Source organism: Aotus nancymaae, unplaced genomic scaffold (assembly GCF_030222135.1).
Source record: "Aotus nancymaae isolate 86718 unplaced genomic scaffold, 86718_ANA_hifiasm-v0.15.2.pri h1tg000008l, whole genome shotgun sequence".
Lineage (NCBI taxonomy): Eukaryota > Metazoa > Chordata > Mammalia > Primates > Aotidae > Aotus > Aotus nancymaae.
This window is the reverse complement of record NW_026988419.1, coordinates 61,637,227-61,662,699: the sequence shown is the minus strand read 5'-3', so window position 1 is coordinate 61,662,699 and position 25,473 is coordinate 61,637,227. Positions and strand designations below refer to the sequence as shown.

The following is a 25,473-nucleotide window of genomic DNA, read 5'->3' as shown; positions in this document are numbered from 1 at the left end:
TCGCTTCAGAGTGGCTTACAGTATGTCTGCTATCAAATGAACAAAAACAAAAACAGAGCCCTTAGGTTTTCATTTGTGAAATAAAATTTGGAGAGCAATGTCTCAAAGAAATCCTCTGAGGAAATTCTTCTTTACTGCCAGCCAAAAATCACAGGGACACACTGTGGCTGAATTTTTTAATTGTTTTTTTTTTTAGTTGCTGGATAATTTTCTGACCATTAAAGACAATCAGAGCCAAGCCTAACAATAAAAGTAATAATTGAATCTCATGCTTGAGAGTATACAGCCCATTCACTGTGGGGAGGAAAGGAAAGAGGCCAATGAGAGGAGGCAAGAGGTCTAAAGTTGTTTTTTTCTCCTGAAAAGCAGAGCCTGCCTGCACGGGAGAAAAGCCCAAGATGGAAGTGCATCTTCATTTCCAGAGTGCCTCGATTTCCAGGGCCCATTCCCCCAAGTGGCATCTGAAAGCCACCAGAGGCCTAACAGGCTTAACTCTGGCCTCTGCCCCAGGTCTCATAGGTCCAGCTCAGCACATTGAAAGAGGTTTCCAAGAGAGGGCAGGGAGAGGCCATGGCCATTCTGCCCTTGGGAGACTGTGCCTGCTCCAAGTCCCCAAGTCTGGACACAGACAGAGCAGACAGACTTACCTGGCAGTGTATACTGATCAACCTGTAAAATACAGCCCAATATGGATTCACTATCGGAGATTCAGCTTCTTCTTTATGTAAACTATTCTATGTAAAGCAAATAGCACCATCTCTGCCTTCTAAGGATTTAATTTAACCACAAAAATACCAGCACCTGTCAGAGATAAGATAGCCAACCAGAAAAAAGTCCGATGTCAGAAAAAGAGCTACTTCTGTGAACAATTCATGTGTACAGCTTTTCAGATGCAGTTGGTGCTGACAGAGAAGGCCTTTACAGATTGGTGTTTACAGATAAGCGATTGTAGTATATGCCTTGGGTAAACTACTTTATTTTCTGAGTAACACTATTCTCATCCATAAAATTATGATTCTGGTCTAGAATCTCAAAATCAAATATATAATATGTATGCAACGAAATACATGAATATTCACACTAAGTGGGATGAATAGAGACTATAAACAGCCTTATGTCTATTCAATACCTGTTCCGGTTAGGTTGCTTTTGTGAGCTCACAAAAACTTTTCATCTTTTGAAACAGTTCAGGTTTCAAAGTTGTAGATAGGGACTGCAGGGCTTGTAGTAATATCCCAAAGGACTACTCTAAAGGTAAAATAAAACAACTAAATAATCACACTTTGAAGAAAATCTTAATTTTGTAAATGCACTTAAATCAATTACATCCTTTATCTGTTCAGAACTCACTGTGGGAGCTCAGGAAACACTAATTATCAAAGTGTGCATGTTTTGACTCGCCCCTGGCAAATTCTGTCGGAAAACCACTGCCCATTTCTTTAAGGATAGAGCCTATATTTTTACTTAGCTCACAACAGTGACATTATCACTGTCTTATTTTCCCCCTCATTCCTCTTATCCAAGTATTTTGAACATTGTATTATTCCAGGCAATGTCTCTCTTTCCTGGAGTACTTCTTTTCATCAATACCACTTTTTCTAGTCTTTTTTCCAGTCTCTATTTTCACTCTATGCAAGGCCTTATCATGACATCTCTAGACTACTATAATACACTCCCAGTTAATGACAGCACCTCCAACTATCCTGCATACTACAACCAGATCATTCTAGTTCATGATCGCCGTGATTACATAAAAAACTTGAAAGCCTCAGCAATGTCAGCAGGACTAAATCCAGATTCCTTAGCTTAGACTCCCACACATTTTCTCAGGCTCCTCCCAACATGAATGTCCAGATACCTGTAACACTGTACCACCTCTGCAGCCTCAGTCCTATTTATTCCCTGGCCTAGGGGGCAGACTGTGTTTTCCCAAATGCCCACAGCAATATCTCCCATCTCACATGCTCATCCTACAGTGTGACTTGATGATGTTAAAAGTGAGGCCTATGTTCCCTCCACTTGCATCTGGGTGCACTTGTGATCACGACGAGAAAGTGGCAGTGAATGAGTTTCAAGCAGGTCATAAAAAAGAAGCTCCTGCCTGGTTCTCTTGGGACACTGGCTCTTGTCACTGAGCCTCTTGCTGGGAGGAAGCCAGGCAGTCACATGGAACAGCCGCATGTAGGTGCTCTGGCATCAACCAACAGACGTGCCAGGAGCGAGCCTTTGGGTGATGCCAGCCTCCTCTGAGTCACCCCAGGTGATGCCCAGTGGAACAGAAGCAAGCTGTTCTCCCTCTCATCCCCCAACCCTATCCAAATTGCAGATGCAGGAGAAAATTAAGGGGTGCTGTTGCTTCAAGGCACTACATTTGGAATTGTTTGTTACATAACTGGAATAGACTAAAATACCTTCCCCTTCTTTTTGGCCTTTTCCAATCCAATCCATCTTTCAAAGCCCAGTCCGTATAGACTTCACCTCCTTCATGAAGCTCACCTCAAAGTAATTTTTGTCTCTCTCTCTAGCTTGAAGTTTGAATAGCACTCAATAAAGACCTGACATTGAATGCACACTGATATCACTGTGTCCTCCAAATTGAACCAAAATCTCTTTGAGAGAAAAGACCATGCTGTGTCTTCTTGAGAACCTTCTTCCCATATGTCTTAGAATATCTTACACATAACAGATAATCTACATATGCTTGCTATATAACTAACTTTCTAGCCTCCAGAGTAAAATGCACACAGTAGGTCCTGAATAAAGGATACACACTATGGCAGGTGTTTACTAGAAAAGAAAATATAATGGGAGAATGAGGGACAACAAAAATACTTTTTCAATGGAAGATCAGGTAGCTGTAGGAAGTTCACACCTTTCAAGTCTTTTAACTGCCTTTTAACCGCTTTTTAAATTTATGTTCAAGTCTGTGTGTGTGTGTGTGTGTGTGTGTGTGTGTGTGTGTGTGTGTCATTCAGCCAACTTGTAGATTTGGATGTCTATTTGGGGAATTGTTCCCTCGTTAATAATTAAATCCTAAATGGCCATTTTGAGAAATGGCAGTAACCATCCACATTCTATAATCTTGTAATTACTCAAGTGTAATTAGAATATGGGAGTGTTTACTCAAGTGTAATTAGAAATAGGCAGTGTTTCTTGTAAATTCCATCTGTATCAGTACTTTATAAAAGGGGGGAATCATGTACCCTAGACAGCTGTCATTGGATAAGCTTCATGAAGTTCGTGCCCAAAATTATATCCAAAATTGAATGTGTGTGTGCATTGTCTCAAACTGTTTGTGTTACCATAAAGGAATACCTGAGGCTGAGAAGTTTATAAAGAAAGAGGTTTGTTGGCTCATGGATCTGTTGACTGTACAAGAAGCATGGCAGCGACATCTGTTTCTGGCAAAGGGGCTGACTTCACTCATGGTGGAGGATAAAGGGGAGCCCGAATGTGTAGAGATTACTTGGCAGGAAAGGAAAAAAGAAGGAAGGAGGAGGTGCTAGACTCTTTTCAAGAACCAGTTCTTGAGGTAAGTAAGAGTGAGAACTCACTCACTTCCTGGAGTGGCACAAAGCCATTCATGAGGGATCTGCCCCCACCAGCCAAACACCTTCCACAGGCCCCACCTCCAACAGTGGGGTCAAATTTCAACATGAGACTCTGTGGAGCCTAACAAACTACATCCAAATCACAACATGCATTTTTCTGGGGAGAGGATCTACCACTTTCATCAGGATCTCAAAATAGTTTTGGAAATATTGTCAATTCAAGGCTTCACCTTAACACATTAGTATTTAAGCCCCATTCAGAGATTGTGCTGTAGCTGCAGCTCTGGGTAAGAGAGAAACCAAGGCAGGTCCAGGCTCTGCCAATGCCCAGCCTGGTGGCCTTGGAGAAACAGTTGAAAGCTCTCTGGACCTTTTTCTGGTCTTCAGTTCAGAAGCAATGAGTGATCTCTAAGACCCCTAGAGATACCAAGACATCCCAAGACAATTTCTCTGAAAAAGGACCTGCTGAGGAGGAAGAGGGCAGCCTCACTTGATGCTTTTCCATCGGATGCTTTCCTATAAAAGAAGTATAATATTCATCTTAAATAAATCTAAATCTAAATGCTAACAATTACTACCTTAATAAATATTGACTGGGTGCTCACAATGTGACAGCCAGCAATGGTGAACTTTTCATGCAGTCCTCTAAGACTTGGCTTTTACTGAGTAGCTCAGTCCCACACTGCACTTAACTGTAGCAGGTGAAGTAGATGGTAAAAGTATCAACAACTAAGAGAATTCACAGAGAACTAAAGAACAAGTGGTTGATCACCAAGTGGGTAGAACAGGGTTATGCAGATGTTCAAGTGGAAACAGTACTCTGCTATGATAGCCAGGTTGATCTGGCTGATCTGTCCTGTTGAGTCAGGGCCCACTTCTTTGCCTTCCAGAATTGCATGATCCGTTAAGAGAATAGTTTTCCTTGCTGGAGGAAAATATTTCTTAAAAGATTTGGAAGTAGCTGCACTCTGGCACAGAAGCTCTAAACCAGCTCTGACAGGAATAGAGAGCCATAAACAAACAAAAAGCAAGCAAACACAGATCCTTAATGGAAGACAAGCCATATAATGAGTAATTTGGACCCAGGGATGCTCTGACCATAATTCTCCACATGCTCAAAGGTTTCAATGGAGGAAGTAAGATTTCATAAGAGCTTTGAATTAGAGATGAAACACAAGACAAAGTACTAAAGAGAAAAGAGGCTTTTAGCACTTAAGAGAACAGAAAATATGATACTGATCATTTCATTTCTTGATCCATACATGTTCCTCTTAATGTTAGCATTAAAGTTAGTAACTTTTATGTTGATGCTCCACCTTTCTTATGCATATGACTCACCTTTTGAATTAGTCACCTCTGTGCACCCAACATCCAGGAATTTTTTTTTATCTCCTTTGCGTAATGATGTGCCACCACTAAATACTCAATAAATATACTATGAATGAATACGGGTAGCTTCTCCCTAAAGCTTAAGATGACAGTAAAGCTGTCAGAGGTACGTGAGCCAGACCAACTCAATCTTAAATAGGAGCTGGGTAAAACGAGGCTGAAACCTACTGGGCGCATTTCCAGACGGTTAAGGCATTCTAAGTAAGTCACAGGATGAGATAGGAGGTCAGCACAAAATGCAAGTCATAAAGACCTTGCTGATAAAACAGGCTGCAGTAAAGGAGCTGGCCAAAACCCACCAAAACCAAAATAGTGATGAGAGGGACCTCTGGGCGTCCTCACTGCTACACTCCCACCAGCACCGTGACAGTTTACAAATGCCTTGGCAACGTCAGGAAGTTACCCTATGTGGTCTAAAAAGGGGAGGCATGAATAATCCACCCCTTGTTTAGCATATGGTAAAGAAATAATCGTAAAAATGGGCAACCAGCAGCCCTCAGGGCTGCTCTGTCTATGGACTAGCCATTCATTTATTCCTTTATTTTCTTAATAAACTTGTTTTCACTTTGCACTGCAGATTCACCTTGAATTCTTTCTTGCATGAGATCCAAGAATCCTCTCTTGGGGTCTGGATCGGGACTCCCTTCCTGTAACAAAGGCAATGACCTGGCTTTATAAGGAAGCTGAATTGAATAATTTAATTCACCATAATTAATATCCACAATGTATTTTTTCATTAAAAGTAAAAATATAAATGGAGGTCCTCAGTGTGTTGCTGATCTTTTGTGGGAGGGGACATGGAGATCTACACTGGAAGAAAGCTGTTCCCTGTTTGGTGATGGGGATCAGGGGATGCGTGGGGAGAAGATACAACTTACTGCCCACACTTAGAAACTGTAGCTAAATTAATGTGCACTTCTTAAGAAAAAAATAAGTGCAGTAAAGAACGACATATGGTACAAGTAAATAGGTTTTAGTTTTCTCTAACACGTTTCATGCAAGGTTTCCTCCCATCCTCCCTTATGACCGTGTTTGGTGTATCGTGTGTATGTAAGATCATACTTTAGATAAATTTGCACATGTGTAAACTAAATGCCTAGAGCAGAGAAAATATTTTGGATACACAATATCTTCAAATTTTACCAAAGATGTATATACAAAGTTTTCTGGAATCTCCTTCATATCAAGAGATCCTATAATAGTTTTTAAAACCCATATCTAGGTAAGAAAGGGATCTAAAATTGAACTCATCACCAGCATGCTTAGATAGCCCTTGAGTTTATTTGAGATATTAACTTTATACCGTGCATGAGATTTCCTCAAAGCTGCTTCTGGATTCTTTCCTTTTGGTCATAAATCAAATATCCAAAGCTGACTTATATAATATTATCTTACTTCATTTTCTCTAAGTTAATCACTTTAGAACTAAAACAAATTGCAGGGATAACAGAGGGGGATTTCCCAGTGTGTTCTGGTTTGTGTGATCATCGTGGTGTAATGGCCCATTACCATTACTTTGATCTTTCTATGAAATGTGCTGAAGTTGAAATGGGGAAGACATTTTTGAGGAGGGTATTCTTTTACATCATGATATCCACAGAGAAACAAACATGTTTCATTTTTTAGGAAATCAAAGGGAAGACCCTCCAACAGGCCACTTCTTGTAGGAAATGATATGTAACAGCGTGAGGGACTAAAATGAGAACAGTCACCTTAGCCTTCTGGTATTCTAAGGGCATGTTCTTTTCTAAAGTATCTCTTGATTGTTCACCTCAGGGTCTCATAAGAAGCATGGCCAACACAGTAGGCACTTCATATTTGTTGGATTTAACTTAATGTTGTAGATTTCCATTTTTTCCTAAGTGTTGGTGAGAATGGCATACTACACCATATTTGAGCTATTGTTCTGCAAGTGAATATAAGCATTTTCCTTAGCTGGGCAGAGTGGCTCACACCTGTGATCTCAGCACTTTGGGAGACCGAGGTAGAAGGATCACTTGAGGATCGCACTTTGAGACCAGCCTGAGCAACACAGTGAGACCCCGTTACTATTAAAAAAAAAAAAAAAAAAAAAGACAGGAATGCTGGTGCACACCTGTAGTTCCATCTAATTGGGAACCTGAGGTGGGATTGAACCCAGGAGTTCAAGACCACAATGAGCTATGATTGCACCACTGCACTCCAGTCTGGGCAAGTGAGATCCTGTCTCAAAAAAAAAAAAAAAAGTATTTTTCTATTATAACATATAGTCCATTAAAGGAGGCTGAAACTGGGTTTTTGTTTGCTTGTTTGTTTACTTGTTTATTCATTTGTTTGGTTTGTTGGTTGGCTGGTTCGTCATAGGACGGTAAGAAAGAAAAACAGTATGGTACAAATTACCAATTTTGAAGTCAGATAGGGTGAGTTTAAATCCTAACTCCTTCACTTTACTAGTCATACAGCCCTAGGAAAGCTCCTTAATCTCTCCAAGTCTCCATTTTCTTACTTATAAAATGGGATAATCACCCCCACTGGCCAATGTTGTTAAGAGGACTAAATAAGGCAATGTATACATAAGATGGCTACTTAGCATAATGACAAGCCCATAGCAAGCATTAGTCATAAAGCTATTTTTATGTTTATAATCGCCTCATAAGGCCATAGTTAGGATTCAGCAAAACTTATACACACACATCCAACATGGTTCTTGACATATACAGTAATAAATGGTTATGCTCATGTTCTGTAAGAACACAATTCAATATGCAATGTGAGCCATCCTCCTTACAAGCCCCAGGGAGCTTTCTCACATGACTGTGCTCCTGGCCACGTTTGCATGTGCCATTACAGCACATACCTAGGTCTATCTCAGGCATATATCAAACACTTTACAAATCCCTCACTCTGAATAAATTTTAACAATGTTTCTTAGCTGCCAGAAATCATAAAAATAGAAATAATCATCAAAATTCAGATCTGCAATGAGAATTCTGGTAAATATGCCTACTTTAATGAGGTACTCTGGGTTGTTGAAAGCACTAAATGACTTGTCTTGAGCATGCTAGCCATGAGCTATTTCCAGGCCTCATGGCATTTCCCGGCTTTACCTGGATGGGATGTGTGCTGAAGGCAGATTTGTTACACATGCCATAGAAATAATTATGGCCTGACTGGTCTCCTGTGTCACATCCTCAAGTCTCTTCTCATGACTCATTCAGCTGGAAAGCAGGAAGTGCTCCATTTGGGGGAGGAAGTCAAAAGGACGCCACACCTCAGGACAATACCCTTCTTACCTAAGCAGTGTTATTATTCTACCAGGCAACACCCAAACAGAGTGTGTTTAATCACACGGACAGAATGGAAGATCAGGGCTGTGAGGCTGCTCTAGGATATCACAACTGAGACATCACACAGCATAGCACAGAGCTACAACCAAGAGCCTGTTCCACCAACCAACTCCACACCCCGTTGAGTTCTGGTAGTGCCAAAGGCATCACCCCTTTAACCTCAAAGCACAGAGTTTTGAGCCCCTTTCAGCTTCTTCTGGCATTTCACCTGGAAATGACATTGCCATAGATATGTGGAGGCAGAAGAGGGTGTGTTTTGCAGGTATTTGTGTCCATATGTGAGAGATTTTTGGCATTCAAAGGGAGCTACCGTGAAGATCTTGGCTGCCAAAATTGTTAGCTATTTTTTTCCCACCAATTTGCATCTAAAAAAATAAGCCTGAGATTATACCAAGATGTGACATATTTTATGGAGTGGAAGGTATATTTCCATTTCAACAAGTTAAAGTTACCTCGCTTTTCACTTCTATTCAGAAAGTCTGTAGTAATCACAACTATCACCCTCACTCAAAGTCAGGAACAAAATGCCAGAAAGAGATTGGAAGAGTGATACTCAATCTCACCCTGTTTCCAGCCCTCTACCCACATTCTAATTTAGAAGCCTTAGAGGAATGGAATGCTGGCTAGCCTTAGTTCTTTCCGGATCTCAGCCTTTCTTTGCCACTGAGAATTCGACTTCTGAATTGGAAATGTAGAGTGGTTACGAGAATGTTGTTATTTAAAAATTGTATATTTTTAGCAAGTCATAATCATATACTTAAGGTATGTATCAAGAAGGATAAATAATTTTACTATCATAAATATTGAGAATGTATTCCAATGATTTATATTTATAAAGCATATTTAAGCTAATATCAGGTTACGTACTTCTAAAATTGTTATCATTTAATGAAATTCTTTCACTCAACGTTTATCATGTGCTAGGCATGCCACCACCACACAAGCCATATTTTATTATCTCATTTTACAGGTGAGAAAACTGAGGTACAAACTTCTGGGCCAGTATCACACTGCCAAAAAGCAGTAAAATCTCATTTTGACCCAAGTCCGTCTGGCACCAAGGCCATGTGCTTTCCACTGTAGAAACTGTCTCTTCTATTTATTAATGAGCATGCAGGTTGTTGGATATGTTTGCAGCTTGGTAAACAGTTTAGAAATAATGTTTTATAAAGATTTAAATTGCTAACCATACACCAGTAATCCAATGGCCACTTTTACACATCCCCTAATTGATCTGAACACAATTAGTAGCTGCATTTAAGTCCTCCAAGACCCCACAATGAATGTGGCATCTGTTTTGCATATCAAAGCTGGTAGGTGACACCACTGTGAGTGCGCATAATTCACTTCTTCAGGTTCTATTTACTCTTGCTTACACGCATGTCATTTCCCAACCATTAGCAGAGAAAAGGCACCAGGAGCAGAGGAAAGAGAGTAGTTTGACCTCCGTGAGAAGGGAGGGCTGGCAACTTGGAGCAATTCTGTAACGTACTGGTGTCAGCTAGTATGGGGCAAAAACTCCTACATAGCTCAGAAGCCTCAGAGGGCACCAGTCAACTGAAGCATGGAATAAGAGCATAAACTCATAAGGGTGGCATCACCATTATGCCACAGGGAAACAAAATTTAATATTTTACCTAAGAAAAAATGAAAGAAAGAGAAGAGAATTTATTAAAAAATTCTTTCAAGACTGTTTCAATGTTTAAAGGAGAAAGAATGTGTGTGGAGAAGAGATTTCCCTTTATTGAAAACCCAATCTTTTATAGAGGTTCTCATTTTTCAAAGAGGTTAAAAGTCATTTGTTTGGTTCAGATTTCTGATTTTCTCAGATTTTGGAATATTTGCAGAATGATTACCCCTAATTAGAAAACCTGAAATCCCAAATGTTCCTATTAGAAAAAAAAAAAAAAAAGCAGTCATTTGGGATTTTTTAAACAATAAACAAATTTATTTACAATGGGATTATTTCCTGTTGAGAAAGGTTTCAGACTTTCCAGAAAAGTAGCTCTATTTTCCTGTTTCCCAGCACCAGTGACCACCACTGTAGCATTATCTCCAAATCGTTTTATGAAGACTTAGTTCTCTTCCTCTACCTTTATAATATGAACCCAATCTTAGATACTCCTTTCAATCTCTCTTCCCTGAGTTTTTTGAAGCTGCCTCTGCTATTTTCCACACATCATTATATCCCATTTTACTAGAATCACTGAAGGGCAATACACTGATGTACCTGGGATGATAAGATTCAGGCACAAAAGTGGAATTACTTTGTCTTTGCGTTCAGGGTTCTTTAGCTTCAACTGTACTAGAAACTCCCATTAAAAGTATCTGGTCTGTAAAGAGAAAGAGAGACCATGCACCAAAGGGCTAAGTCATTGATCTAGCCAAGAAAAACAGCATGTGATAGAATTTTTAAATGCCTTCTTCCTCTTAGTTTCCCCCAAATAGACAAGGATGAATAATTGCTGGGAACAGCATCTTGAAGCCAAAAGATCCAGGAACTAACTCATTTGGAATTAGCTTCTTGAAGTAGCATCTCCTCAGTAGCAAAAGGATAAAAACATTAAATGGATAAATTAAAATAATTTCTAGGAGAAGCAGTAGACAATAAAATGATTTTTTTTTTTTAATTTTGCTTCAATAGCAATACTGTATGTCCTTAGGGATGTGTAACTAGGGCATAGTTCACAGGAAGCGATTACAGGAGAAAAAATTAATGAATGAAATGTCTTAGGGAAAAATCTCATAAAGCTTAGGATGTTTCTCCAGTCCTGAGTGCCTGGTCACAGAATGTATCTTGAACAAAACCCTGGAAAAGACATTTTAATGCATATGGCAAAAGGGGCATGTTTCTTTAATTTACAAAGTATTCTTACAATCTCATAAACTAGATACCACCCAATAGAGCACTGAACAAAGGATATGAACCAGCCATTCACAGACCAAAAAAAGTACAACTGCCAAGAAATGTTTTAAAAGACGCTTAACCTTACTTGTGATTAGGGAAATACAAAGCAAAATAATAAAAATTTTCAAAGTTGGAAATTACTCAGGTTAAAAAACTGAAAAAACAAGTATACTCCTGCACTGTTATGGGGAGTGAAAACTGGTGCAGACTTTCTAGCCTGTAACTAGAAAATATTTATCAAATTTTAAATTTTGTATAATGTCCACATAATGCATTCTTCTCTGTAGTTCCCCCAAACAGATGCAGTGCAAATAGTCACCTACATGTTGTTCAGTGCCATACCTTTTTTTGGCTTTTTTTTTTTTTTTTTTTTTTTTTGAGACAGAGTCTCACTCTGTTGCCCAGGCTGGAGTGCAGTGGTGCAGTCTTGGCTCACTGCAACCGCCACCTCCCGGGTTCAAGTGACTCGACCTCACCTCTAGAGTAGCTGGGATAACAGGCATGTGCCACCATGTCCAGCTAATTTTTGTGTTTTTAGTAGAGACGGGGTTTTGCCATATTGGCTAGGCTGGTCTTGAACTCCTGTTTGTACTGTTTGAACTTTGTATATACTTTTAATATCCAAAAAAAGGGCAATCTTTTTTTGTATATTAAAAAATAGGTTTCTTTTTACCTGCCCCATTCACTCCTTTATGAGCTTTATGCTACCTCTTATCTCAAATGATCATAGGCCTATTTTTTAATTTCAAAATAAATTTCAAAAACTGGTAAGATCCAGGGAACTGGCAACCAAAAGACAACAGGTGCCCAAATGAAGAAACACTTTTAATAAACAAAGGCAATATTTCATACTATTATTCCTGCTCTCTTTTCCTTCTGTGGGTAAACACTGTCCCTGATTTGTAGCTCTGGAACCATAGTCAGTACAATGAAATTAAGCAAGAATAATATGCCAGATTAAAAAACCCAAACCCAATTTTATGAACTCAATATGTAGCAGCTGTACTGTTAACATAAATATTTATTCCCTCAGAGGCCATGGAGGCAAGGTCATCTACCCCACAAGGGATGCTTGCCTTGATGGGTACATACACATCAACTCAGGAAATGTAGATCAGGAGAGGTTATTTATAGGGATAACTTCTTGAAAAATTAGTAGAAAAAGAATTTCTCTTGTGACATTTACTAGCATGGTACCAATCTGATATCCCATTGAAGGAGGTAACATTTTATATTTACCTCTTATGCTTTTAATATTATTAACCATATGTATTACTTTGAATTTCCAACAAATGTATTAGTTCTTAATAATAAAAATTCAATTGGAGTATACTGCAATGACTTTTTTTTTTTTTTTTTTTTGAGACAGAGTCTTGCTCTGTCGCCAGGCACCAGGCTGGAGTGCAGTGGTGCGATCTCGGCTCACTGCAACCTCCGCCTCCCGGGTTCAAGCAATTCTCCTGCCTCAGCCTCTCGAGTAGCTAGGGCTACAGGCACGCGCCACAACACCCAGCTAATTTTTGTATTTTTTAGTTGAGTTGGGTTTTCACCATGTTGATCAGGATGGTCTCAATCTCTTGACCTCGTGATCTACCCACCTCAGCCTCCCAAAGTGCTGGAATTACAGGCGTGAGCCACCACGCCCAGCCTGAGCTTGAACTTTCAATCTTCCTGCCTCAGCTTCCTCAGTAGCTAGGACTACTTAAAGGTGCATACCACTGTACCTAGCCTCCTTTCACTGTCCTTTTTTTTTTTTTTTTTGAGACAGGGTCTCCCTGTGTCATCCAGGCTAAAGTGCAGCATGATCTCAGCTCACTGTAGTTTTGACCTCCCTTCACCTGCCTTGGCCTCCCAAAGTGCTGGGATTACAGGCATGAGCCACTGTGCCCAACCCCTTCACTGTCTTAAAGCAAGTTTTTTGATGATCAGGAGTTCTTTATCTTAATATTATTTAACTTATCAAATATATCCTATCTGGTTAGCACATTTCATGTCCTTTATAAGAAACTTTGCCTAACTCAAGGTCAGAAAAATACTTTTCTATTTTTTAAGAGCTTTATTTGTTTTAATTTTAATATGTAGAGCTACAATTCATCTGGAATATATTTGTATTTGGTGTGAGGTAAGGGTTAAAGTACATATTTTCCCCTCTGGATACCCATTTGATCCAGTCTCATTTAATTTTTTTATTTTTACATTTAATTTAATTTTTTTTTAGATGGAGCCTTGCTCTGTCTCCCAGGCTGGAGTACAATGGCATGATCCCGGCTCACTGCAACCTCTGCCTCTCGGGTTCAAGCAATTCTCCTGCCTCAGCCTCCTGGGTAGCTGGGATTACAGCTACCAGGCCCACCACACCCAGCTAATTTTTTTTTGTATTTTTAGTAGAGACGGGGTTTCACCATGTTGGCCAGGATGGTCTCGATCTCTTGACCTCATGATCCACCTGCCTCGGCCTCCCAAAGTGCTGCAATTACAGGCTCAAGCCACTGCACCCAGCCTGCAATGACTCTTACATACTTAAAGTTTTCTCTCTGGGCCAGGCGCTGTGGTTCACACCTGTAATCCCAATACTTGGGGAGGCTGAGGCAGATGGATCACCTGATATCAGAAGTTTGAGCTCAGTCTGGCCAACATGGTGAAACCCTGTCTCTACTAAAAATATAAAAATTAGCCAGGCATGGTGGTGGGCACCTGTAATCCCAGCTACTTGGGAGGCTGAAGCGGAAGAATTGCTTTAACCCAGGAGGTGAAAGTTGCAGTGAGCCGAGATTGCACCACTGCACTCCAGCCTGGGCAACAAGAGCAAAACTGCGTCTCAAAAAAAAAAAAAAGGTTTTCTATCTGAAACATAGTCACATTTTGTGAAAATGTTCTCAGATTTAAAACATCAGACGGTGCTGATAGGAAGTTCAAGGTGTTGGAGTTTAATAAAATAATCAAGCAAATGGAACAAGTAAATGAAAACTCTGGTAGGTACGTTAGGGTCAATTTGTGTGAAAGTTTTCACTCAAAATGCCTTGACAGTTTCAGTAATTTAAAACATTGATTTTTCTTTTTCAAGAGATTGAGAAGAAAAGTCAAATGTATATTTTGGAAGTCTTGCCCAATAACCTATTAAAGAGAACATTTTGCATAAAATATTCTACAGAAGAAGCCCGTAACAATGGTTGCTTCTGGTGAAGAGATCTGGTGGGTGGGGCAGGGGAGGGTGAGAAGCATACTTTTCGACATATGCCCTGTTGTACTTTTTGAATTTTGTACCACATGTATGTATTACTTAGTTTCAATAAGTTAAATAATTTCTTTAAAATAAAAATAATAACAACAACAAATTAGCCAGGTGTGGTAGCATATGCCTTTAGTCCCAGCTGCTTAGGAGGCTAAGGTGGGAGGATCTTTTGGACCCAGGAGGTCAAGGCTACAGCGAGCCGTGATCACACCACTGTGCTACAGTGTGGGTGACAGAGACTGTCTCAAATAAAAAAAAAGAATTCTTGTTTTGGATGATGGGTTGTATTATGACTAATTTTTTAAAGTACCATTGTCTGAAGTTGTCCAGTTAGCTTTATAGGCATTATTAAAAGTGGACAGTTTTAAGGAAATAGGAACCGAGGATACAAAAACACCCATCTGTGAAAAACTCCTACTGTAGTTCAATAAGTTTGGAGCTAGGTACAAAATGTCTAAATGATCTCAGCTATTTAAAAGGGCAACAAATCAACAAATTGGAAATATTTATTTTGAAATGGGCTTTGGTAGAACCTCTTTCGGCAAAGCATTTCTGTTTTGATCTCTGGAACTTAGCATCTTTCCCTAATAATCTCTTCTTCACTACAAAAAGAGTCAAAGCCTTAAAGCTTGATGACAAGGACTTTTCTATTTCTACTCTCACCATTACAAATTATACAAAGATATGTTACACTGGGAATAAATGTTCTCCCACATGAAGAAGTAAGCTACATAATCTGGTCTATATTCTTTTAATTCCACAGAAAATGATTCTTAATCGCTTGGTAGATCCCTATCAGATTATAATCAAAGCTAATAATATATTAATTATTATTAATGTGTGCATCCATTAATATGAGTCCATGAATATATGGATGCACACATATGTGTCCATTATATATGCAACCATTGATATATGGATGCACACATATAAAAAGTGCACACACACGTATACAATGTGCACATGCATACAAAAATTTCAAAAATGTCAAAAAAAAATGTCAAAAATTTCAAAAATGTCAAAGCTGGTCCTTGAACTCCTCAGGGCTCAAGAATCCCAGATAAAAAGCACCTGTTGTGAATCATCCCTCTTTTCTGAGCCTCTACATCCACACTTACCTGCCAACAGACTAAATGAGTTATTACTAAAAGGCGAAAAACTCACATTCTGCCTAATCCTAAATTTTTCCAAAACAAACTAAGAGCTCTTTTCATTCAAAAGTTTCCATCACTGAACTCTTGATACTTAAACTATCTTCCTCAGACTAAGCTGGTAATAATTTACCACTAAAGAGTTAATCTACATAAAAAGATAAGAACAGTTTCTGGTACGTAGTTGCTGGTCACTAAAATTCATCTACTATCATTAGTCATGTATAATTCACATACAGAGACCCACCTTGCAAATGTAAAACCCAAATAACCACGATGTTTTCGAATCAGATCTGGCCCTCAGCCAGTTCATACCTGAGATGCTTCACACAAATGAGCTCCGGGGCTCACCTTCCTTCTACATGATGTCAGAGAAGACTTCCCCAAGTGCTGGGGTAACACACACATGAAAAAGAGTGATGTGGAGCGTTTATGCTGTGACCCAAGGACCTGGGCCTGACAGCCGCAATGAGCTCTTGCCACGCCAGCATCAGCAGAACCCCCGCTGAAAGTGGGAGGCACTGACTGAGAAAGACCTGCAGGCCTCTAGTCTGAGAGAAATCAAATGGACTCCCTAAGTGTGTCTACTTGCCTCTAGATCAGGTATTTTGTTGTTGTTGGTGGTGGTGTTGTTTCGTTTTTTGAGATGGATTCTTGCTCTGTCACCCAGGCTAGAGTGCAGTGGCAGGATCTCAGCTCACTGTAATCTCTGCCTCCCAGGTTCAAGCAATTCTCGTGCCTCAGCCTCCTGAGTATCTAAAATTACAGGCTCCCACCACCGCACCTGGCTAATTTTTGTATTTTTAGTAGAGATGAGGTTTCACTGTGTTGGCCAGGCTGGTCTCAAACTCCCTACCTCATGATCCACTCACCTCGGCCTCCCAAGGTGCTGGAATTACAGGCATGAGCCACCGTGCCCAGCCAGGATCAGTTCTGAAACAACATATGGTCTCTTGCTCCAGGGCCTCTCAGCCCCAGGCCCTCGTAGCCCAGGTCTCTTGGCCTTTTGGGAGAGGTCACAGCACTCTGGCCTCTACCTTCCCTGAATCAGCAATCGGAGATGTTGTGCTCCTGATCCCCGTTCCCTGAGCTGATCTCAGGTTCAACATCAACCTGTCTTTTCTAGAGTCACTTTCTCTTTGATCATCTGGATCGTTATCTCCTTGGGAGGAAACTCAGCCTCCTTGCAGCCTTTCCTTCACAGAAAGATCTGAATTCAAAAATAAACTGCTGAGAGGTAACACATGTGTAAAGGGCTGCCATGATTCTCTCCTGATGTGATTCGCCTAAACTAGAGGCGTCATCTTGAAGACATGGGAGGAGACAGCATTTGAGCTGGGACTTAGTATAGGTAGAGAAGAAAGGTGACTATAGGCAAAGAACCCCTACAGCAAAGAGACCAGGAAGACCTGGGCAGGAGCAGTAGTTAGTGGACCTGACGGTGAAGTCAGCTAGAGTATGTTTCACCAGGAATTTGACCTTCAGTTCTCTTGGTTAACATGTCTGGGTATCTTACATGTTTCTGCACCAAGAGAGCAAGTGAGCACATAGGAGCTGGGAGATGGGTCAGGAGGAGCCAAAGAATGTCAGAACCCTGTTCTGTTCTCAAGAAAGGCCAGGAGGCTCCAAAGGGCTTCTCCTTCCACAACGAGAACCTGAGGATAAGAGAAGATTGTCCCTCATGCCAGGGGCTATGACTGCTCCTCTTTGTGAAGATATGTCACATCAGAAAGACTTGTATCCTTTGCCTGTGTCTGGTGGCATCTTCCTGTCACATTTCTGTTGGCCTTAAAAATGCAATGCCCATGGAGTGAGGGACTTCCTCTGGAAATCTTTTTCACTCTCCTTGGCAATCACTTTCTCTATTCCTTCCACCTCTAGCTCCTGTGTGCACCTCTGTTGTACCTTTTATCTCAGTTTAATATTTATTTTCTTATGTTTATCTTCATTAGATTGCAAGGTCTTTGAGGGCTGTAAGTTATTCATTTTTGCATCCCCAGTGCCTAGCATCATAACTGGCATTTAGCGAATGCTTGACTCATTCTTGCAGATATGACTGAGGTCGATAAAGAATGTGTACGTCAATTGTTAGAGGCACTACAACTAGAAAAGGATGTAGGGCCAGATTTAGAATGCTGAGCATGCCAGGACAGCTAGTTTGAACCTTACTCGCTGGGCAGCAGCGAGAGTTGAGTTAGATGTCTGAGCACCTGGAGTGAGGGATTTGGACCCCTGCTCTGTCTATGCATCCATCCATCACCACCACCTACATTTACTGGGTGCGTTCTTGGAGCTAGGGGATTGATTACATTATATCATTTCTTCCTCTCAACAACATTTATGGTAGGGTTATTTCGATCCCCGTTTTACAAATGAGGGAAGAGATTTAGGGATATTATGTACCTTGCCTGAGGACACAGAGCTGGCCAGGAGCAAGGCTAGGACTGTCTCTGTGTCCTGGTCAATTCCAGTCCATAGTCTTTAAGCTCTGTACTGCCTCGCTTATGCTGGTGAGGCTTCAGGACAGAGAAGGGAGGTCACTGTGAATGGTGGGATGGAATTGAAAAGGAAGAGGTAAATGTAAATATATGACTGATTATAAAGGGAGGCCAACTAGGACAAGGAGAAGCAACAAGAAAGCCAACCTGAAATACTGAAGGGTAAAGTCTGATGTTTCAGATCTAGGTGAAGTCTGGAGAAGGGGCTTGGATAAGGGAGAAGGAAATATAAAGTAACAAGCAGAAAGCAAGAACGAGAATTCAGGGGAGATGGATTCCCAACTGTGCTAAAATGTGTTAACGTCTCTAAAAATGGATTAACAGAGCCAGGACTCAGCTGTTTAGAGTATTATATACATGCTTGCAACTGTTACTTTCAGGAATTCACCGATGGCTTTTAATTTATTAATTTTCATTTAGTAAGTATCACTTTATTAATAAGGTACAATTTGCTATGTATGATGAAACTTTTCGGTAAGGAAGGAAAGAAAATGTTAACGGAGAGTGTGTGACTAGCACTACAGTTTTCAGAGAATTAAAACACTAACATTTTAAAACACTATTTAAAAACTTGATACTTTTTTTTTTCGAGACAGGGTCTTGCTCTGTCAACCAGGTTGGAGTGCAGTGGCATGATCATGGCTCACCATAGCTTCAACCTCCCAAAGCTTATATGATCCTCCCACCTTAACCTCCCAGGGCTACAAGCATGTGCTACCACGCTGGGCTAATTTTTTGTGTGTGTATCTTGTAGAGATGGGGTTTCACCATGTTGTCCAGGCTGATCTCAAACTCCTACACTCAAGCAATCTGCTTGCATTGCCCTCCCAAAGTGCTGGGATTACAGGTGTGAACTACTGAGTGCAGCTTTATAACTATTTTAAAAAGTAAATAGCTGTCAAAGTGTTGTTCACAAAGTGGTGTATGTCCCTGGGAGTAGGTGTATTTCTTACTACACACAACATCTGAGGATTTTACTTCATTACCCCATTTTTAAGTTCTGTGTGCTTTTAATGGGAATTGTATATAATGAAAGTTACTATAGAGCTTTTTTCCTTTTTTAGAATATTTGCATTTGACAATTATATAAACTTTAAACAAAGCTAAGCATAGGCAAAAACACCCTCCAAATAGATAAACTAAAACCCACAACAAATAGCCAAGGCCTAAAAATGAAAAACCGTTTCACTAAAACTCACTGGTAAGAACTTCAGTACTTTCTCCAGAGCTATTAAAGAGGTAGACATGGTATCAGACAGCGGAAAAGAGAAGGCAGTTATGGATGTACACATAAAAGAGAACTCACTTCTCTAACTTCAGAAAAGATCACAATTCTACTGGATGGCTTCACCTAGACCAAAGCTTAGAGCATGTTTGAGGGAGGGCATGGCACAGAGGCAAAGGAAAGCAAAGGACCAGAGCCTTCCACAATCAAATCACCGGGATCTTCACAGACACCCAACGGCTAGAGGAGTGGAAGGGATGATCATAGATCATGGTGCAAATATCCAGAAGAGAAATCTTCACAAAAGTTTGTTAAGGATCATAAAATAAGGTTTACGTAGAAGTTACAGAAAACAATTCGAGGCAAGGTATGGATTTGCCTGAAGCAAATGAGAGAAGCAACAAAAAATTTTTAAGACTCCAGTCAATTCATGCAGCCAACACCATTGGGTAAAACACACTATTACTTACATCATGTTGTTTTCTAAATCCACTATAAATGAAGTAAGATAATATCTTTATAAAACTACTTCTAATTTTTTAAAATCATGAAATAGGTTTAAGGTAGATTTAATGATTTTAAAATGTATGTACATTAAATATTATGAAACACGAAAAATAAACAGATCACAAGTATTTGCAGAAATTATAACAGATGATTAATATCTCAATCATATAAAGCATTCACATAAGCTGGTAAATGAATAATAATATATTTAATACATATGAATAACATGTCCCAAAAGAGGACACATTACATTGGGTATTTATAATCAATAAATGATAAGAAAACCTCAAGCATCCCAGTAATCAAAGAAACACAATTGCAATAGCAATGACTATTATATTAGACACACATAGAGCCAGTCACTGACTTACGATGGGTCAGCTTAGAATTTTTCAGCTTTACAATGGTGCAAAAACAGTAAGTATTCAGTAGAAACTATACTTCAAGTAGCCATACAACCATTCTGGTTTTCACTTTTCGTACAGTATTCAATGAATTATGTGGGATATTCAACACTTTATTATAAAATAGGCTTTGTGTTAGATGATTTTGCCCAGCTGGAGGCTAATGTAAGTGTTCTGAGCACATTTAAGGTGGGCTAGGCTAAGCCATGGTGTTCCGTAGGCGAGGTGTATTGAATGCATTACTGACATGATATTTTCAGCTTACAGTGGGTTTATCGAGATGCATCCCACTTGTAAGTCGAGGAGCATCCGTATATATAATGGTCATGCTGGCCAAGGCCAGAAGCAATGAGTGTGCTCAAATACTGTTGGTGGCAGAATAAAAGCCACTGAAAATAAATGTGATCATATTTATCAAGAGTCATAAAAGTTTTCATACTCTTCAAACTACTGATTCTTTTCCTGGGAATATATTGTAGGTAAGTAATTCTTACAGTATAGTCCAGGGATAGTTGAGAGCTCCCATGATTCTTAGGAGGTCCATGCACTCAGAAGTTCCTTCACAATAACAGTAAGATATTACCTGTCTTCTTTACTCTCATTCTCTCATAGGTGTACAGTGAAGTTTCCCAGGAGCTACAAATTGTGAAATGACACCATTGCTCAGACTTTAAGAGAAGGTGCATTTGTGGGATGGGGGAATTTGGGGATGATCTTGCAGCTTACTCTCACTCTTTTAATAACCATCCCACATAGGCAACCTCTAATTCATATGGCTTTGAACAAACCCCACAGATTCTGATTCTAAAGTACTGATTGCCATTATTAAATAAATCTGCCAGAAACTCCAATTTGAAAGTAGAATATCTGTAGGAGAGAAAGAAAAATTACGCTAGGAAATTCAACGCAGCCTTGGAAGGAACAAACATATTATTCAATGTACGTTTAGTACAGGGAAAAGATGCCTGCCAGGTGTATCTTAGCACAGGGCAAGGATGCCTGCCAGATGTATGCAGAAGTAAGCACAAAGGGGCATCGTTAATTACCAAAGTCCACTGCTAAAGGGGTTCTCAGCCCTGGCTGTCCAGAGAGTCATCTGAGGAGCTTTCAGAAGCTACTGATGAGGCTCCATCTTCTAAAGATTTTGGCTTCATCAGTCTATCAAAAGCCCGGGCATGGAAATCTTTTTAAAAGCTTCCCAGATATTTCTAACATGAAAACAGATCTAAGAACTACAACAATAAATGATGAAAGATACCGGAAAGTTCTTCTTCCCTTCCAAATAACATATTTTGACACAATATGAACTACTATCCTATATTTTATTCTTTCCATTCACACAATTTGTGGCTCTCCCTTCTTTAATTTGCAAACCAAAAAGGGAGGGGGACATAGATTTTTCAACTCATAAGTCACATAAGAATCAATCAACATTAACTTTGACCACTCCTGTCCACAAGGCAGAATTTAAATAAAGGTATCTCTATTTTACAATAAGTGGCCTAGGAAGTTGGAGAGCTTTGCAGAATGTCATCCAGCAAAGTTGGGTTAACCAAGAATAGACCGGAGTCTCAGGCCAGACCATTCAACCACATCAACAACCTTTGGAAGGTCTGTCTTGCATTTATTGGTTTGGGCTAGACAGCTGAAAACACTGAGGCCAGTGAGATCAAACAGGCAAGACCTGCAGGAATTCGGAGAAGCCAACTTAGTGACAGGATTTCCTGCTGCTTCTTCCTCCATGTCAAATACTCTGCCCCAGTGACTGCCTTAACCTCTCACAGCAGCTCGGGGACGACTCAGGAGTGGAATTTGGCCCCACAAGAGGAGGGAAGTCCCATGACCATAGGGCTTTCTACACATAAAGAGCTTAACAGTATCTCCAGGACACACCACGAGTTCCTTCTGAAAGTCTCAAGTTCTTAAAGCTTTCCCAACCAGAACTGTCTTTGCCTGGGGGAACCCGTTAAACCCCAGAGCGGATTTCTCCAGATGATGGCTGAACAACAAAAAACAAACCCAGGCATTTGGAAACACAACACGTGACAGGCTGAGTTCTCACCACGCCTGCCCAGGGGCCCAGCAAAGGAGAAGAAGCCAGAGTGCCACACAACACAACCATGGAGTGTGGGCTGAGTCCCTCGGGACAAGGCTGCCTCAAATGCTATCATTTGGTTAACTGTCTCCAATCCTTTAGGGATGCTGAAAAACAGCCTTGCTACCCACATAATTCAGAAGCAGCTCTCTTTGTCCTTGGATGAAATGAGACCCTGGGTGAAAATGGATCTCTCCCTGCTCTGCCCCTATCCTTCAGCATGCTGTATCTTTCTTAGAGTATTTTTCAGTTTGTCTCATATTTGTGTCTACAATTGTCTTCTCCACTAGACTGTAAACCACAGAAAGGCAGACATGGTTCATGTCACACCTCCACCTGGTGGGAAACAAGTATGTTTGCTGAATATGACAGAAGCTTCTTAGAGATGAAATGTTTAACATGACATCAGTTACTCTTTAGTGGAGCAGCTGTTGAGAAGGGCAGGCTGCTCAGCAGCTTAGCTGAGTGAGTGAGGGGGCCCAGTGTAAGAGAACTGTGCAGGGGAGAGGGTGGGGGTGAGGTGTCAACAGAGTCCTGGCTAGTGCACAGCCAAGGGAAGCATTTCAGAACTATTTTAACAGAAGCTCCTCAAAGACCTGAGTATTCACTCTACACTCCTGAATGAACACTCAAAGAAGCACCAGCTCAGGGAAAGCAACTATTGGTTATAGAACCCTGCCGGCAGTCCCACCGTACAGCATCCAAGTGTTCCTGGCATCTGCCAGCCAAGCCTTGATTTGCTCAGACCCCTAATCATCTTTTGAGAAATAGTGGAGTCACTGCTTGGGGAGCAGTTAGGACTCTTAGTTATCAATAATATAACAGAATGCCTGTAAACACCAAGGACTTCATTGAGTCTGAGAGCTACAGGCAAAATACCTTCCAGAGGTCCAGAGGGTGAAGTATCATCACCCACAATCTGTTTCTTTGAACAAAATTCATTTTTAATATATGCCATTCAAATATGTCACTAGAAAAATACACATATGTAATTTCACTGTGATAAATTTTACTCTGCTTAGTTATGAACAACTGCCTTTATTTATCTTCTAGAAACATAGTTAAGATCATCAGGCTAAATAAACATGCTTCACTAACAGAAAGATGAGCAGCCACTCACCCCCTGCCCCCACACACACCACAAAGATGAAATCAAATTATGTCCCTGCCATGGTACATATTCAGGTCTGGTGGAACATAATTAGGAAAGCCAGAGATGTTTCTGAGCATAATTCCAAAATGCAAACAGTAACACGTAGTATCTCCCCACTCTCCCCCACTTCACTAAAAAATAAAAAGATCCATTCTGACCTTGTAGAGCATACGTCCTTCTTTTTCTGTCTCTCAAACTTCTCAAACATCCAGTGAATTTCTAGTCTTTATTTGATCAGCAAAATGTACCTTCATTGCCGTTCATTCCCTGTTCGTGTCTACTACTGAGTGGATCTCCATCCACAGAGAGGAAGCCGGTGCTGATGGTTCTCCAGGAAAGCTCAGGCAGTCTAAGGCAATAAGAAAACACTTCCTTTTTTTTTTTTTACTTTAGTTAGCTCCTAATAACTTCACTCCCTTCCTCTCTGGATTTGAATCATTTTGCAACTCCATGGAAAAGCGTGAAGACAGGAATGAGACCCTGGTGCAGACATAAGTCCAAGTCATCGGAGCAGGCTTCCGCTTGGTTTAAAAGAATCAGAACTGTGAGGAGAGAGACAAGAGAACCAGCCAACAGGATGTGTGTGGCTGGAGTTCCTGGCATGAAGTCTTGGCTTTCATGTTTATTTTTGGATGTATTTTTCTTAGCCCTTTGATGCAAATTTCTGGCCTGAGAAGTAACCCTACAGTACAAGCTCCAAAGTTGCCAAAAGTAAGCTCGGGCTCCTGACTTGGGAGAATGCAGGCCCCTTGGCTCTGACGCTCCGGTTCCTCCTCAGATGAGGGTGTGAGTCTCGGCTCCTGTGCATTATCAGGCCGGCAAGGGGCTGCCTGTCTGCAGGTGGGCCGAGCAATCCTAACTCAATACCTAAGCCCATTAAACATCCACCTGAAAAGCCTACCATTAATGCAAAAGTGAAACAACCTGAAATTGTTAGCATGGCGGATAAAGCCATACAATCTACCCAGAGAACTTCTGAGATATCTGTGTTCTGAGATATTAATTTTTAAGTATTTGGTTTTCATTTTTCTGACAGCTACAGACAGATAGAAATATCAAGCCTATTGGAGCAAGAGCAGGTGCCTCTGGAAGGTATATTATTCTAATATAAAGCGTTTTTAAAGCACCTCAGCAAAGACTAAGCTGATGTTGTTTCAAACAATTCTTACTCTCACTGTGACGTGAAAGATTATTAATGGAAAAAAGATTTTCCCCTATTTACTCTAAGAAAAGGCAGTAAATAGAAGTAACTACAAAGCTTTTCAGTTCCACAACTGCCAACATATCTGGTAGAATCTTATAGAAAAAGAAACATTCTGAAAATTAGGGAATAGAGACAGCCATAAACATATTTCTTTGACAGCATTTATTATTCTTATCAATAGCCCTGCTTACTACTTACTTTCTCAAGACAGAAACATGCACTTTCTTATTTTTACCATTCAGTTTTATGTCTCATAAAGCATGAAATACATTTTCAGTCAGTTAGCAATGTTTGCTGAGGCCACAGACACATTTGAGGAGTACATCTACTGTGCCAATCATTATATCCAAGCAACAGCTCTCCATGACATGTTTTGCCCTGGTTAGAATAAAATCACAATAGTATGTCAAGAGGCTTCCAGATAACAATCACAGCTAAGAAACCACTTTTATTGTGGCATGAGTCAGACTATAAATTGAAAACATTTGCTTTTATTTTTTAATGGCTCTGTAATTTTATTATTGTGTTTAATTTTTTAAGAACATATTCATAAACATGTGTTATTATTTTGAATATGCTCAAGCATGGCTCATGGTAACAGGGAAATTTTTCCAGAATGGTGTGTTCATGCAATTGAACTATGGATAAACAAGTGGTACCCACTAGTTTAAGGACCTCTCAGAAGCGTCTTTTATGGATTTAACCAAGAGCGCCTCTCTAATCTACTTTCCTGAACACACTGGACTCATCACGTCATTCAATTTCATGTATGTGAAATATTCAATGTAAAATGTCAAAACATGTCACAAACCTGAAATCATCCTCATACA

At 40.2% G+C, this 25,473-nt stretch overlaps 1 protein-coding gene across 7 annotated transcripts in view; it reads right to left on the bottom strand.

Annotated features, from left to right (window-relative positions):
- RAPGEF4 (Rap guanine nucleotide exchange factor 4) overlaps nt 1-25,473 on the bottom strand; it is a 368,276-nt gene that overhangs the window by 213,306 nt on the left and 129,497 nt on the right. The window contains exon 1 of one of the 7 annotated variants that reach the window (XM_012462367.2): nt 23,598-23,750. The exons of the other annotated variants lie outside the window; for them this stretch is intronic. Coding sequence (XP_012317790.1) covers nt 23,598-23,609 — 12 coding nt within the window. The 5' untranslated portion in view covers nt 23,610-23,750. Of the gene's footprint in view, nt 1-23,597; nt 23,751-25,473 lie in introns of those variants that run through there. 7 annotated transcript variants of the gene reach the window in all.